The sequence below is a fragment of the Aureobasidium namibiae genome (genome assembly GCF_000721765.1).
Source record: "Aureobasidium namibiae CBS 147.97 unplaced genomic scaffold scaffold_14, whole genome shotgun sequence".
Lineage (NCBI taxonomy): Eukaryota > Fungi > Ascomycota > Dothideomycetes > Dothideales > Saccotheciaceae > Aureobasidium > Aureobasidium namibiae.
Window position 1 is genome coordinate 212315 of NW_013581195.1, and position 16187 is coordinate 228501.

General features: G+C 50.8%; 3 protein-coding genes across 3 annotated transcripts; all 3 read left to right on the top strand.

Annotated features, from left to right (window-relative positions):
• Nucleotides 1-421: 421 nt before the first annotated feature.
• M436DRAFT_52351 (chromatin remodeling complex SWI/SNF component SWI2) lies at nucleotides 422-4257 on the top strand (the record flags this gene model as incomplete). Its single annotated transcript, XM_013569707.1, has 2 exons — nucleotides 422-4009; nucleotides 4066-4257. The coding sequence occupies 2 exons, from the start codon at nucleotides 422-424 to the stop codon at nucleotides 4255-4257; spliced, it is 3780 nt and encodes a 1259-aa protein (XP_013425161.1).
• Nucleotides 4258-8815: 4558 nt separating this feature from the next.
• M436DRAFT_65740 (serine/threonine protein kinase) lies at nucleotides 8816-10404 on the top strand (the record flags this gene model as incomplete). Its single annotated transcript, XM_013569766.1, has 7 exons — nucleotides 8816-8861; nucleotides 8999-9171; nucleotides 9225-9308; nucleotides 9361-9709; nucleotides 9769-9962; nucleotides 10015-10219; nucleotides 10271-10404. 7 exons carry the CDS (start codon nucleotides 8816-8818, stop codon nucleotides 10402-10404), a joined length of 1185 nt encoding a protein of 394 aa, XP_013425220.1.
• A 1660-nt stretch (nucleotides 10405-12064) lies between these two features.
• Nucleotides 12065-14642, top strand: M436DRAFT_52336 (uncharacterized protein; the record flags this gene model as incomplete). Its single annotated transcript, XM_013569701.1, has 2 exons — nucleotides 12065-12125; nucleotides 12184-14642. 2 exons carry the CDS (start codon nucleotides 12065-12067, stop codon nucleotides 14640-14642), a joined length of 2520 nt encoding a protein of 839 aa, XP_013425155.1.
• Between the last annotated feature and the right edge of the window lie 1545 nt (nucleotides 14643-16187).

Genomic DNA, 16187 nt, shown 5'->3' on the forward strand with positions numbered 1-16187 from the left:
ACCAAGTCCGACAAGGCTTTGCGCGACAGCCTCCGAAAATGGCTTCAGTCCAGCAACAGCAGCCCGGCATGAACATGAATGCCCAGGCTAACCACCCACCATTGACAAAGGAGCATCTGCAACAGATCTATCAGGTTCGCTGTCCACCACCGCTGCCTAGTTGTCACATCGCTAACATCACACCAAGCTCTATAACCAGGCCAAGGCTCAAGGTGTTCCTGACTCAGACCCCGAACAAATCAAGCGCGGTAGAATCCTTGTATTTGCTCGAAACAAGTCAGAGCAGGCCAAGAGGCAGATGCAGATGCGCCAGCAGCAGCAGATGCAGGCTCAACAGCAGCGTCAACAGCAACAGGGACAACAACAGCAGAACGGCCAGCTCCTCCCAGAACAGAATGCCTCTCTCAATGGTCCCGCTGCCATGCAGTCTGTCAATGGTGCTGCTCAACAATCTACACCACAGCCACAGTCTTCGGCCACATCCAAGGAGCCTCTTTTGTCTACCGACCAGCAGACCACCTTGCGCCAACAGCTGTCTGCCTTCAACTACCTGCAAAAGAACATGCCCATTCCTCAGAACATCCAAGACTCTCTGTTCCAAGCACAAAAGGCCACTGCTATCGATTCCTCAAAACCTGCAACGCCTGCCACTCAACCTTCGACCAGAACCCACCGCTTCCAGTCCTTCAAGGACCCTCACACCCTCGTTCCCAATGCTATCTCATATCTGGACCACACCCGTCGCGACCAGCGTCACATCATCCCCAGTATCATGCCTCTAGGTATCGATGTTGACAGAGCACGGGAAGAGAGGGAGGCCATTCTGTACAACCGTATCATGGCACGCAAGAGCGAACTGGACAAACTTCCTGCCAACATCGGCTCTTGGGACACGACTTCATCGACCGTTCCTGTCGACAACGGCAAGTTGAAACTGAAGGCTCTCATCGAGCACAAGATGCTGTCCTTGCTCCCCAAGCAGCGCCAAATGAGAGCAAATGTCAGTCGCGAGATGATGCAGTCCGATAACCTCGCCATGACTGCTAATCGCGCTCTGTACCGCCGCATCAAGAAGCAATCTCTGCGCGAAGCTCGTATCACCGAGAAGCTCGAAAAGCAACAACAAGATGCTCACGAGTCAAAGGAGAAGAAGAAGCACAACGACTTCCTTCGCTCTGTGCTGTCTCATGGCAACGAACTCAAGACGTCGGCTGCCAACCAGCGAACCAGGATTCAAAAGCTCGGCCGTCTCATGCAGACCACTCACTCAAACATCGAAAAGGAAGAACAAAAGCGCATCGAAAGAACCGCCAAGCAACGTCTGCAAGCCCTCAAAGCCAACGACGAAGAGACTTACCTCAAGCTGCTGGGCCAGGCAAAGGACAGCCGTATTTCTCACTTGCTCAAGCAGACCGATGGTTTCCTCGACCAGCTTGCCGCCTCCGTCAAGGAACAGCAACGCGGTGCTGCTCGCAGATATGGAGTCGTCGAAGAGGAAGAAGAGCCAGAGGTTGTTGAAGAAGATGAAGATGGCGAGGCTATATCAAGAAAGGTCGACTACTATGAAGTTGCTCACAAGATCAAGGAAGAGGTCACGCAGCAAGCCAACATTCTCGTTGGTGGTACTCTCAAGGAGTACCAGATCAAGGGTCTCCAGTGGATGATCTCGCTCTACAACAACAACCTCAACGGTATCCTTGCTGATGAGATGGGTCTTGGAAAGACCATTCAGACAATCAGTTTGATTACCTACCTTATCGAGAAGAAGCGTCAACCAGGACCTTATCTGGTCATTGTACCTCTTAGTACGTTGACGAACTGGAACAACGAATTCGACAAATGGGCACCTTCTGTTTCAAAGATTGTTTACAAGGGACCCCCGGCCCAAAGAAAGACTCACCAGAACCAGATCAGATATGGCAACTTCCAAGTCTTGCTTACTACCTACGAGTTCATCATTAAGGACAGACCCGTACTCAGTAAGATCAAGTGGCTGCACATGATTGTCGACGAAGGCCATCGTATGAAGAACGCCAACTCCAAGTTGAGCAGCACCATCACTCAGTATTACACCACACGTTACCGCTTGATTTTGACAGGTACTCCTCTCCAGAACAATCTTCCCGAGTTGTGGGCCCTGCTCAACTTCGTTCTTCCCACCATTTTCAAGTCGGTCAAGTCGTTTGATGAATGGTTTAACACTCCCTTCGCCAACACAGGTGGACAGGATAAGATGGAGTTGTCAGAAGAAGAGCAGCTGCTTGTCATTCGTCGTCTTCACAAGGTGCTTCGACCTTTCCTTCTGCGTCGTCTCAAGAAGGATGTCGAGAAAGACTTGCCTGACAAGCAGGAGCGTGTCATCAAGTGTCAGTTTTCATCACTTCAAGCCAAGTTGTACAAGCAGCTCGTCAGTCACAACAGGCTTATGGTCAGTGATGGCAAGGGTGGAAAGACTGGTCTGCGTGGTCTCAGCAACATGCTCATGCAGTTGAGAAAACTTTGCAACCATCCCTTTGTCTTCGAAGAAGTCGAGGATCAGATCAACCCTGGCAAAGGAACCAACGACACACTGTGGCGTACAGCTGGAAAGTTTGAGCTTCTCGACAGAATTCTACCCAAGTTTGAGAGGTCTGGCCATCGTGTCTTGATGTTCTTCCAGATGACACAAATTATGAACATCATGGAAGATTTCCTCCGTCTGCGCGGGCTTAAGTATCTACGTTTGGACGGATCAACAAAGGCTGATGACCGTAGTGAGCTCCTCAGAATTTTCAACGCGCCTGACTCACCTTATTTCTGTTTCCTGCTATCGACTCGCGCTGGTGGTCTCGGTCTGAATCTGCAGACTGCCGATACCGTTATCATCTACGACTCTGATTGGAACCCTCATCAGGATCTTCAAGCTCAAGATCGTGCTCATCGTATTGGTCAGAAGAACGAGGTTCGCATTCTACGTCTCATCAGTTCCAATTCCGTGGAAGAGAAGATTCTCGAACGTGCCAACTACAAGCTTGCTATGGACGGCAAAGTCATTCAGGCTGGTAAATTCGACAACAGGTCGACCAACGAAGAGCGTGATGAGATGCTTCGTGTCATGCTGGAGTCTGCCGAAGCAGCCGAGGCATTCGAGCAAGAGGAAATGGATGACGATGACCTGAACGTGATCATGATGCGCTCTGATGAGGAGTTGACACTCTTCCAACAGATGGACAAGGAGCGTCTAAGGGATCAGAAATACGGCCCTGGAAAGAAGTATCCTCGTCTCATGTGTGAGCAGGAGCTTCCTGACATTTATGTGAACGAAGAGGGCCCGATCGAGGAGATTGTTGAGGTCGCCATGGGTCGTGGTAACCGCGAGCGCGCCAGAGTCAAGTATGACGATGGTCTTACTGAGGAGCAATGGCTCGAAGCTGTCGACAACAGTGATGACGATATCGAGTCTGCCGTTGCCCGTAAACAGGCTCGTATCAGCAGACGTGCCGGTAACAAGGAAAAGAGGGGACAAGAAGGCCAGGACGATACGCCCCCACCAGAGTCTCGCGCCAGCTCAGAATCTCCTCAGCCAAAGAAGCGTGGTCGCAAGCCCAAGCCTGAGACTGTCCAGAAGCGCAAGGCCGAGGAAGAGGTCGAAGCACCACAACCGAGAAAGCGTGGCCGTCAAGCTAAGGTGCCCGATCTGCTGCCGCCGTCTGAACGCGAGCACTTGCAAGAGGTTCTCGACGCAGTGCACGACACACTGATGGACCTCGAGGAGGAGTCGACCGAGCCCGATATCGCCAACAGAGGGATCATCGACCCGTTCATTGAGTTGCCACCTCAGAAGCATTACCCCGACTACTACCAGCTCATCCGCACACCTGTTTGCATGGATCAGATCCAAAAGAAGATCAACAAGAAGCAGTACCAGAACCTGCGCCAGTTCAGACAGGACATCAAGCAGTTGTGCGACAACTGCAGGACTTACAATGAGGATGGAAGTACTCTGTACCAAGACGCGAACTTGATTGAGGTATGTGTTCTGCGCTTACAGCCTGTTGATCAAACGAATACTAACATGAGCTTCAGGAAACCGCTGTCAAGAAGCTTGCTGAAGAGACAGCCAAGTACCCCGAGTTTGCAGACTGGGAGACCGAGACTGGCAACACACGACCCGTTTCCAATGCTGGTACACCTCAGCCACGCGTCAAGCTGAGTCTCGGTGGTCGCAAGAGCCGCGGTGGCACAGAGTCCATGGCTCAGAGCGATGACGATGAGTAAAGCTTTCGACTGAGCATAGAGAGTGGTGTTTTTCTGATTCTTCTTGTTTTCAATTCTAGCATGACATTCTAGGGGTAGAGAAGAGCAAAGGGCTACGATTACAATAGGTAAAGACTGATGTGGTTGTCATGGAGAGATGCATTATTTTTTTTTCGTTGGAGGGGGGAGGTTTCTACTATTCTCTCCAAATACATGGGAATACAGGAGTAATTCAAGACCTTTTTTTTTCTTCTTCGAACTCCTTTGATGCTATTGTGTCCAGAAATGTGTTGATCTATCCGCTTTTCAATTGTCTGCTGAGTTCGTTTCCATCCTCTTTGTGAGTCTCATGTTGGACATCGCCGTTGTCGAGTAGTATTCTCGTTGCTGGCAGCAACTAGCGACTGGTAACTGACAACTGGCGATTCTTCTCTCCTGATATACTTTTGGTCTTGTTATCGTGTCACAGAGATGTCGATTGGACAGAACAGACTTTTGACAGGACTGAGAAAATCACTGCTTTGTTCTTTTCCTCCTTTTTTTTTTCTTGTCCAATCCATTTTTGCAAAAGTTCTTTTTGGCTGTACGTATTCCTAGGAGTTGCTAGTCTTGGAGGCCTTGAGTTGTTCATGAGTGAAGTGAGAAGTAAACTTACGTTGATGTTGATATGTATAGGGTCTATACTGTTGAGCGTGCGATTCGATATCGAGATTGGCTTTGGAATTGGGAGGGGAATGACACTGGTATCAGTATGACATTGGCATTGGCATACCATCTGAGTACTATCACTCTCGTTGACCGTTTCTTTAAGTTGTATCTGCAGAGTTTCGTTGAGCTAGAGACTTGTTGCTTTCTTCGAAGGCGGGTGTGGTCTAGTATTGAGATTGAAATCGACATTGGAAACTGGCATTGGGGCTGGAGATCAAGTGGACTTGGAATTGAATGGAGTTTCGCATTGAAATTGACACAGAAACGGAAAATGGAATTGGATTCTCTGACATTGAAGCAGACATGGAAATGGAAGCGAAATTGGAATTGAAGTCAGAGTCGACAATGATATTGGCAGCGGAAATGCATAGGGACTAACATTGACATTGACATTGAAATCGACATGCTTCCACTCTCTAGCTACCATCACTTGGTCGTTTGAGCCATGTCTACCAAGTGATTAGAGCACAAAGACTTTCGTTTTATTCTTGAGTAGACATGTAAGGTTAGCATCGACGTTTGATCGTGATTTGAGCTGGGCTTGACAGCGAGCCTAGGTATGGATTCGGTCTGAAATTGGCATTAGGATTGACTTTGAAATGGAATGGAATCAATATTGGGATTGAGATTGACATTGACATTGGAATTGACATGGAAAGTGACATTAGAAATTGCTCAGTTTAGATACTCATACGTTGTTGCAACTTTCATCCTTATATCACATCTCCTCTCCCTTACTATTCGTACCGAATCAAGTTGTGAGAGAAGATGAGAAGGAGAAAGAGTTTTTGATCAAATGGCGACCCTGACCCTCGTCGCAATCCTAGCCCTCATGACATTCGCCGACACAGCAATGATATCTATGACACATCTCAAAGCTACGTCAGTTGTTGTCATTTCTAATTAAAATGCTCCTCATGAGTGGAGCCGTGTTATAAACAGCAGACCCACGTTTTGTTCGAGAATGTCCCGAGTCGGGTGATGCCGATCATCCGTATGAAGAAATGCTAAGAAGTTTGGATACTATGGTCGGGTTCAGTTGAATGATTTTTAGGCCAATGAATCAGTCTCGTAAGTTTTTGGCTGAAGAAACAGATTTGGTGTCTGGTTCTTCATTGCCAGCCAAAGAGAGAAATTACCTCAAGAACCGAAGACATGTAGTTGGAAACCAAGACGAACGTTGTTCGATGAAAAAGCAGGTCACATGCCTTGCTCGATGGTAAGGCACAATATTGAGACTGCTGTGAAACCTGAAGACTCTCCTTATACGAGCAGTATAGAACGGTCGGACACTGTCCGCCAATATTGTGAGCACGTACGCGGGATCAGTGACACGCGACACGAGTTGACCGGATGATGAGGTCGTGGACAAGTATGCGAGATAGGCAGAACATGACTGTGAGCAAACATGTGAGCACGGCCGAAGAGTCTGCATGCATATAGCATATCTGTGTCCGTTTTACAGGCGATCACGGCACGCTTGGAGAGGTATGCGGCTCTCGCATACCATCACCTCGTGATATGTCGTCAATGCTGGATGAGAAGCACCATGCTGCGAGTAGTCCCGGCCGCCTGCAGCTGCCGAATCAATCTGGTCATGAGGACTAGACGTGGGGGATTGTCAGAGGCACCGATATTAAGCTCGTTGAAGGATGCAAATGCTGTGACCCTTAAAGATGTGCCGTACATGGTCGCGCCCTGAGCTGTGTACTTTCCTTGCTCGCTTGTCTGCATGAACAGGGAAAATCAGTGGCTCTCGGTATAGCTGAGCGAGCGCAAGGTGTACAAGTATAGGTATTTCTTTGGATCAAGGGACAGGGCTAGTGTTTGTAGCATGAAGTTACCGAAGTCAAGCCAGCGCAGATGCATGAGCTGAGGTGCGAGATTCTGACGGGCAGCGGATTGGTTGATTTGCGAGATCATCAATCATGTTCCTGCAGGTTGACTGATGCGGCCATCGCGGCTTGCATCGACATCTTGCATCTATGCACACGAGCGCAGCCATGAGGTCAACAGAGTCAAAAGCAGACACGTAGCCGAACCATGACAACGCTGAGATGCGACAATGCACATTTTGCTTACCTGTGATCTATCGAAGCGAATGCTCTTGAATTGCCGTCAGAAGGTGTGTTGGTGGACAGCGAGGGACGACGCACTAGTCAGGCCCAAAGAGTTGTGGTGTTCCGTTAATCTGGGATTGCGCACATCAGTTGTGGTTCGTCAGAAGATTGACAACGGTTCGAGTTGAGAAAGGGTCTCAGGTCCGTTCCTGTTCTCGGACGTGCGACACTCCGAAGTGCAACAATGTAAGGTTTGGCTGCAAATCTGGGCTTTGATGTTTCAACGTTGAGTCTTCAACGCAAACAAGATGGGCAAGAGAGTAATTGGGTTGGTAGTTGTTGGCGGCAGAACGAGGCGAAGTGAGAGAAAGACTGGGACACGCAACAGACAACAAGTCAACGAACATGCGGCAGCCATGTAGTGTGAACTTTGATTCGGCGACGTCCTTCAACAAAAATCGGGAGGAATTGTCCGTTTCACCAGCCAAATCTCATGCAAATTTAGGCATCGGTTCGTATTGCAGACAAATGGTCTTCGTCAGCAAGTAGAAGTGATTTGTTCGGCTGGGCTGCCGTCGCGATCGCGAAAGTGCTGTGAACGGGGTCAATGGTCATGATGGCTGTCTCTGCTCTTCCGTGACAGCATCTTGACGCAATTGCGGTAACATGACAAGGCGCTGGCGCAGTCATTTGCACGGCTGCGGGGTGAAGGCAGAAGACTGCGAATGGTTCTCTCTTCCTGAGAGCAGAATCATGATGCATGTGAAGGGCTGGGCAAGACTTGATCGAACAGAGAGCTGGTCAAGTGCGGATGCCGGCAGAAGTGTCAGCCACTTGCGTACTAGGTACCCTGGCGAATCAGCGAGGATGCAAAGCGCCTGGGCCCGACGCTAGCGACCGAGCAAGTCACATGGACTGCAGAGATTGAACTCCTGGGCGGGAGCCGTTGAGGGCCAGACGCAGAGCAGCGACTGTGGTAATGGGCTCGTTTTGAGGAGGTAAACAAAGATGTCGATTCGTGAGGGTATAGAAGCTGTATAGAGGACGAAAGCTTGCCAATTGGAGGCTCAAACGGGCAAGAAAGCATTCGGAAAAGTAAGACGATGATGGCAGCCTCATCGCAGCGGACTGTAGGTCATGCGTACATGGTCAGGATTAGCTCCATGATGAGATGAGTGACAATTGGGCGAGAAGCAAAGCGGGGTGAGGGATGCGGTGCGCAGCGGACGGCCAAAACCAACGTTTTAGGGAAAGAGCTGCTGAGGTCTTCAACAACGCAACTCGGACATCTCAAACAGAAAGAGCAGCCCTCGAAACGTTGTCGAGTCCTTCAGCAGCCTAGCTACCAGAAGACGCTTGAACGCAGCAAGAAACAACGACCATCTCAGGTAAGACAGCGATTACCTAGCTGGACAATCACGTGGGCCGTGGTGTTGCTCGTTTCAAAGCACGGCGCAGGTGACACTCTCGACCCTCACACATTGCCTGTCCTGCCCACTTGCTCTCTCTTTGCCCTCATTCCCCCCACCAAAGACTGACCGCACGTCTTCTCTACAGCAGCCCTTTTGTACTTTGCACCTAGCGCGGCATTCTTCACTTTCGGCTTCGTCTCAGATCTCAATTCCCCTCAATCACGCATTGCTGCATAACACCCGTCAACACAAGCTCCGAGCACAGGCCCGCATCGACGCATCCTCCGTCCTCGTCAACCACCTCCGCTACATCACGCTCCCGACACCCAGCTGCCCCCGACCCCGACCCCCCGGTGACCTTGCTCCAATCCGCCTTCCATCTCTCAACCAGTCGCAATCATGTCGCAGAACAGGCCTTCGGCGTTCTCTAGCTTACGCATGGGCGGTAAGGATACCATCACCTCCCCCGCGCTCTTCATTTCCTCCCCTTGAGCCATCTGCGCATCCGCCATACAGCTCGCCAATCCTTTGATTCCATCCATTGGCCTGTCTCTATGCTTTGCACGTGCTAACGCCGTACAGAGGTAATTCGCGAAAAGGTCCAGGATGGCTTGACTGGAGAGACAAAAGAGATGCAGTACACTCAGTGCAAGATTGTCGGCAACGGTTCCTTCGGTGTCGTCTTCCAGACCAAGCTGTCTCCCAGCGGCGAAGATGCCGCCATCAAGCGTGTGCTCCAGGACAAGCGTTTCAAGGTCGCCAATCCCCGATATCCACTCCTTCAAGCCTGTCGACTGACCCTGCGCAGAACAGAGAGCTCCAGATCATGAGGATAGTGCGACACCCTAACATTGTCGAGCTGAAGGCTTTCTACTACTCCAACGGCGATCGCGTATGTCTCGAATTACTTGACCACTCGGCGCAGTAACTGACGCAGGCTGCAGAAGGACGAGGTCTACCTCAATCTCGTACTCGAATTTGTCCCCGAAACCGTCTACCGCGCGTCCCGCTACTTTAATAAGATGAAGACAACCATGCCCATCCTCGAGGTCAAGCTGTACATCTACCAGCTGTTCCGCTCGCTTGCCTACATCCACAGCCAGGGCATCTGCCACAGAGACATCAAGCCTCAAAACCTGCTTCTCGACCCCAACAGTGGTATCCTCAAGCTCTGCGATTTCGGAAGTGCCAAGATTCTCATCGAGAACGAGCCCAATGTCTCGTACATCTGTTCGCGCTACTACAGAGCCCCTGAGCTCATCTTCGGCGCAACCAACTACACGACAAAGATTGGTACGTAGACTTCGAAGCATTATGTGCTGTATCCAGGCTGACCTGCTTGCCTTTTGCAGATGTCTGGTCCACTGGCTGTGTCATGGCTGAGCTTATGCTCGGTCAGCCTTTGTTCCCCGGTGAGTCGGGTATTGACCAACTGGTCGAGATCATCAAGGTTTTGGGAACTCCTACTCGCGACCAAATCCGCACCATGAACCCCAACTACATGGAACACAAGTTCCCCCAGATCAAGCCTCACCCCTTCAACAAGGTAAGTTTCGGCTCGCTAGCTTGTCTCGCATTTTCGCTTACGTTTTTCAAAGGTCTTCCGCAAGGCTGACCCCAGTGCCATCGATCTCATTTCCAAGCTCCTTGAGTACACGCCGACACAACGTTTGTCCGCCATTGAAGCCATGGTTCACCCCTTCTTCGACGAGTTGAGAGACCCCAACACCAGATTCCCTGACTCTCGCCACCCTGGAGGTGCCACCAAGGACATGCCTGAGCTCTTCAACTTCAACCACCATGGTAAGGGATATCTTTTTGTGATACTGCATTACAGCATGCTGATGTTTTCAGAACTCTCGATTGCACCCCACATGAACCACCAACTCGTTCCCCCACACGTTCGTCCTCAATTGGCAGCAAAGGGTCTCGACATTGACAACTTGACGCCCCTGACCAAGGATGCCATGATGGCACGACTGGATTAAGAATATCAACAAGAACAAAAACCATCGGCAAAAAACTATACACAGATCATGAATTAGCGATGCATACTCATTTCAAGCTTCCAAGACCTTCGAACGACCCATCAGCGGTCTGCTTTATCGGCTATCTACCCTGGAGTCTTCTAAAATCATTTCGCACATTCGACAAAGGGTCAGTGGACAAGCCTTGGCTTGAACAGATAACAAGACGTCGAACAAGGCTGGTTTCCCGGAGTAATTGCTTTGCTGCTAATGCCGCTGCCGCTTTCGCCGCTGGCGTCGCTGTGGATGTCTCTCTTATTTGTCCTTTTTTTTTTTCTATTCTATACGCCGAATGGGCGGTCCGAGCAAGTTTCTTTTCTTCCTTTTCCCCAACGTGTGGTGCGGTAGAGATATCTGGTTTGGGATCTCTTTTTGCAAGATTTGACACTCGTTGCATGCGTCTCTGAATGCAGAGATGAACAGTCAAGTCGGTTGATGCTTCTTTCGACTCTGTTGTTTTCTTTTGCGCCCTGATTCGGGAATGGCAGGCGGCGCTCGGAAGCTTCAGCAAGTTGGAGAGCAAAGAAGTTATGATGGAGGTTGAGGGTATTTGATGGTACGCGAGCAGAAGGAACGGTGACCTTTTCTCCGTCTTTGACACAGCGGACAAGGAGTGGAGCACTCTGACGAGGATCAAGTAACGCAGGGAAATTTCCTTTTATCTTCGTGTTTCTATTAGTCCTTTCGACGATGCTCGGCCTGGTTCCTGTTGTCTAGAGCTCCTGCTCTTACGAGAGTTGCATAGTCAAACAGACGTGGGCGAAAAGTGTATGGTTGCTTTGCAGTTGGCTATCTGACTTTAGACCAGAATTGATTTTGTTCTTTCGACCTTCGTTATTGCTACTGCTATACCTCTGTATTGAAGGATGTTCAAACACCAATCTTCAGTGACGAAACCTCTCACAGTTCACCGAAGACTTGTTCATCAGTCTTCTGCTGCTGCTGCCGCTCTCGAAAGATATACTGAAGCCTTTCTTCATCTTCTTTCACTTGAGATGGCTAGCTTCATATGCTTCTTGCTTCATACAAGCTTCTAGTATCTCTTCAAGTGCAACATTTCAGCCTCACTCAAGGACCCAGGAGTCTTGGTACTGTGGCTCACACTCACATAGGCCTTCAACGACAGATGTAACTACCACATGGGCAGGCTCAATTGATCTTTCCTTCTTTTCACCTTCTCTCGTAGTCACTTGACGACAACCTCTTCTCTTCTATCTTCTGCTCTTGATATATATTGCCTACTTGGTGGACTCTTGAGTACACAAGAACACTTCCGAGACTCATCTCTCTGAGATCTGACATGATGGCCAGACAGACAGAGCGAGAAGTGTTGATGGCACGCAAGAAAGTCGGTTACGAGGAACTGACAGCAGTCAAGGTATACGAAGAAGTGGACATGGAAGATGTCGAGATGGCAGAAGTGCAGATGGTCGATGCAGACGAAGTAGCTGCGAAGGAGCTTTCCCGATTGAGCATCTCGGAAGTGGACGCCAAGCAAGCGCGTCGGATTCTGGTTCCAAGAGGTCCGCGCCGCAGAGCGAAGTTCAGCTACCAAAGCAACAGAGCTGTCGCGAGCGATCAAGTCCATCAACGTGTCCGACTGCACGACCCAGACAGAACAATGGCCGACGACAGACGTGGAGGCGGTGGCTACAACAACCGCAAGAGACGCTACAACAGAGGTATCCTACCGCAGAAACACAATTCGTCGTTTGCCGAGCTAATCTTCTTTGTTTACAGACGACGATGAAGGTGGTTACGATCGCAGACCTCAGCGCAGAAGATACGAAGATGCTCCTCCTGGCACAAGGCTGCGCCGTCAGCTCCTCTCGGTCGCTGAATCGCCAATGAAGAACCCTGAGGACGAAGTGACGGAAATCGCAAAGCTCGTTACCGAAAACTACCACGACAACTACGTCAAGGAGACGTATTGCGATCTGGTTCTGTCCCTGGTTCTCGAGCAACCTTTCAAGATTCCCTTCGTCGCCGCTTCCGTCTTGTGCGCCAACAACGAGAAGAGCGACGCTGCCGCCGAGGTTCTCGGCCGCACATCGATTCTACTGCAGCGTCACCTCGATGCTGGTGAATGGCGCAGCGTCAAGCTGTTGCTACGATTCCTGGCCTGTCTTCAGCCTCTTTTCAGCGACCATGGTGTCTTTGCTATCTTGGAAGAGCTGTTCGACCGCGCCGTCGATCTCCAGACTGCCTCGTCAGACGACGCCGTTGGTCTCGAGCTGGTCAAGATTATTCTCCTCACCATTCCCTATGTCCTGGCTGCACCCGACACTGGCTTGGAACAGCGCGCCGCCGAGCTGCTAGAAAAGACCGACATCGTTGCCTCTACACCGCATGCCCTCGAGGCCCTGGTCGACCCCTACCCTACGGCTGAAGGCGAACAGAAGCCCATGGCTTGCCCCAGCATCCTCAGCGCATTGCAGAGCCAGCTGCAGGGTGAGGCTGCCTCGGGCTGGAAGCTCGCCTGTATTCCCCGTCTGACTCGTGTCACTGCTCCGGCACCTGCTGAGGGTGAGAATGGCGAACAGGCTGCCTCCAACAAGCACTCGTTCCCCCAGCTCTCGGTCCCTTCGCCCGTGAATCCTGGTCCCCACGCCCTCTTCCCCGAAGTCTGCTTCTCGCTGTTTGCCGACCAAGATGTCGAATCCGTCCCTCCTACTTCCAACATTGCCGCATCCCTGTTACGAGACGCCGTCACGGATACTATTAACATCCTCGACTTCAACCGCAACGCTGCTGCCAAATTCCTCATCGATGTCGACTGCTACTGGGCTCCCAACACCTTCGTCAAGCGTGCCACCGCTTTCGACAAGCTCAAGGATATCCCCGAAGGACGTTCGACATGGAAGCCCGAAGACTTGGTTGTCGATGCTGTCTTCTCTCAGATCCTGCGCCTGCCTACCTCGGAACACAAGCTCGTCTACTACCACTCTGTCATCACCGAGGCTTGCAAAATCGCTCCCGCTGCCGTAGCTCCCAGTCTGGGTAGAGCTATCCGTTTCCTCTTCCGTAGCTTGGATGTCATGGATCTCGAGCTTCAATATCGCTATATGGACTGGTTTGCCCACCATCTGAGTAACTTTGAGTTCCGCTGGAAGTGGGCTGAATGGATCGACGAGCTTGAGCGTTCTGATCTAGAGCCCAGAAAGGCCTTCATCGTTGGCTCGCTAGACAAGGAAATTCGTCTCTCTTTCGCCAAGCGTATCAGAGAGACTCTTCCTGAGGCCTACGCTCCCCTCATCTCTGAGGGCAAGATGAAGGATACCCCCGACTTCAAGTACCTCGACGAGCAGACTCCTTACTCGCAACAAGGCAATGCTATGCATGCACTGATCCGCAGAAAGGCTACTGAAGAAGAAATCGAGGTTGTCATCAGCGAGATCCAGACCCTGGCCAGCGAACAAGGCGTCGAGGATGTTCTTGTGCCCAGCACTGACGCATACATGACAAGCATCTGCTCAGTCGGGAGCAAATCGCTCTCTCACGTTCTGTCCTGTATCGAGCGATGCAAGGAACGCCTCCTCGCAATCGGCCCCCAATCTGAACTCGCTCGTCGCCAAATCATCACATCAGTCATCGACTACTGGGCCGACCACCCGGGCACCGCCGTCAACATCATCGACAAACTGCTCAACTACACCATCATCACGCCCATGAGCGTCATCGAGTGGGCACTCCACGACCACATGCAGCACGGCCGCGCACTCGCCCAAACCCACATCTACGAAATGATTTCGGCCACCATGTTCAAAGTCAGCAACCGCATGCGCCAGATCGTTCGCGCTCGCGCTGAAGCCGATCTCTCTGAGGAGCAAAAGAGCTTGCTAGACGAGACGCTCGTTCGCGAGCGCCAGACCATGCGCGATCTTTTCAATGCCATCATCGAGGCTGTGGCTACCGTGGCCAACGCAGCTCAAGACGACATGATTGAGCGCTTTGACGGCGATTCTGCCGAGCAGACTCTGCTGCAGCAGTGGGGTGCGCGCTGGGCGAGGGTCTGGAGACGTAAGATGGCTGTCGAAGAGGCCATTGTCAGCGAAGCCGCCATCGAAGCTGCTGATGTGGCTAGAGAGGCTGAGAGGGTCAAGGCTGAGGCACAGGCTGCCGCCGAGGCCGATGCTAAGGCTGCTGCTGAGCAATCTGCTGATGCCAAGATGGAGGAGGAAGACCATGATATTGCATAAAAAGTCTTTTTTTCTTTCCTGATTCCAAAAATGTTTCTTCAGGAGGAAGAGGGACCGGCGATGACGGGATGAAGCATGTGGACTGCTGGTTATTTTCTTATTTCTTATCATTATGTTTTTTCCGGTTTTTTTTTTTCTTCTCTACAACCAACTCACCCACCCCCACGCGTGTATATTCAAAGAAAGGCAGTCGAGTGTTCCCAAGCCATCCATCTAGTTCACCTTCTCCAGCGTTTGCATGTGATTAATTCTGAAAGTCCTGTTATTGTCACTCAGAGGCTCGAACGACCGTACAGGCATGGTGACACATTCCTCAAGTCAGGGATCACTTCCCCGATGGCTACTCGCTCGATCGTATCTTCCTCCTGCTGGCACCAGTCTTGCTGGATGGGTTTGATGCCCAGCCTGCCGAAGGACTCGGGTTGGACTCCGTTGTACCACCCACCCTTCATCAACGCTCGTTTCCCTACACGGCGGAACTAGCAAGGGACAATCGTGGTATAGCCTCATAAATAGGTAAGATGAACGAGAGACCCTGACAGTACACCAGCTCAAAAACGGACGAATAGTCCCTTTCCACAAACGTGCATGCATCGCTTTACCGTTCTTATCTGTGTCCAGAATATTGTATTGGTAGCAAAGTATCTCATGTGATTTTCATATTGTTCACAGAAATTTTTATTCTGCCTAAGCAGACATTTTAGCCGTAGTCCCCTGGAATGAACCCTTTGATCCAGGACTCCAGCTCTGGACATTCAGACTGCACTTTCAAGCCACCAAACATGCAGTTATACCACAACAAACGTCGCGCCTCGCATAAACGAGATGCAAATTCCCACATTTGGACATGACTCCGACAGGAAGAGCAATTCGCCGTATTCCCGCGGATGCGAGACTATCTCTATTCCCGCAGATGGCTTGGGATTCTCGCAAGAATTGCACTTTTGCTGGGGCGATGCAATATACGAAACTCTTGTTTTCGGTATCTTCCAGCTCACCGCCCCCATGCGTATACGAGATGTTGTCTTGCATGGGGATATATTGCTGGCAGCAAGGTGGCGGTCAGAGAAAGGCCTTGGAAATCGTTTGGTATCCTGCGTCTTGCAGTGCGTCTGCTGCAGCGCGGTGAACCGGTTTTGTTGCGCATATATAGTAGGGGGGGAGGGAGGCCTGAAAACCCCCCTTCGTTCTCGTATGTGCGTTTCTCGCATTCCTAACATGCATGAAACCTCGATCGAAGGGTCTGCAGCTCGGTTGACAAGTCTCTTTTTGGTCATCCCTTATGGCGGCATGGTGTATGAGAGCGAGATTGCTGGAAAGCTGCAAGGTGAAGTGATAGTGTGCTCGGTATACTGCATCTCCGAGGAGTAGTATGAAGGTGCTTCCATTGATAGTCATGGTCCTGACAGCATGCTTGCAATATCGACATAGCAATCTCGAGGAAATGTAGATTGCAGTAGTAGCAAGGTACAATTCTCGACGTGGTTGGAAGACTCTCGACGCCGTGTACCACAGTATTCAGCGAGGCAATCACTTGCGAACAAG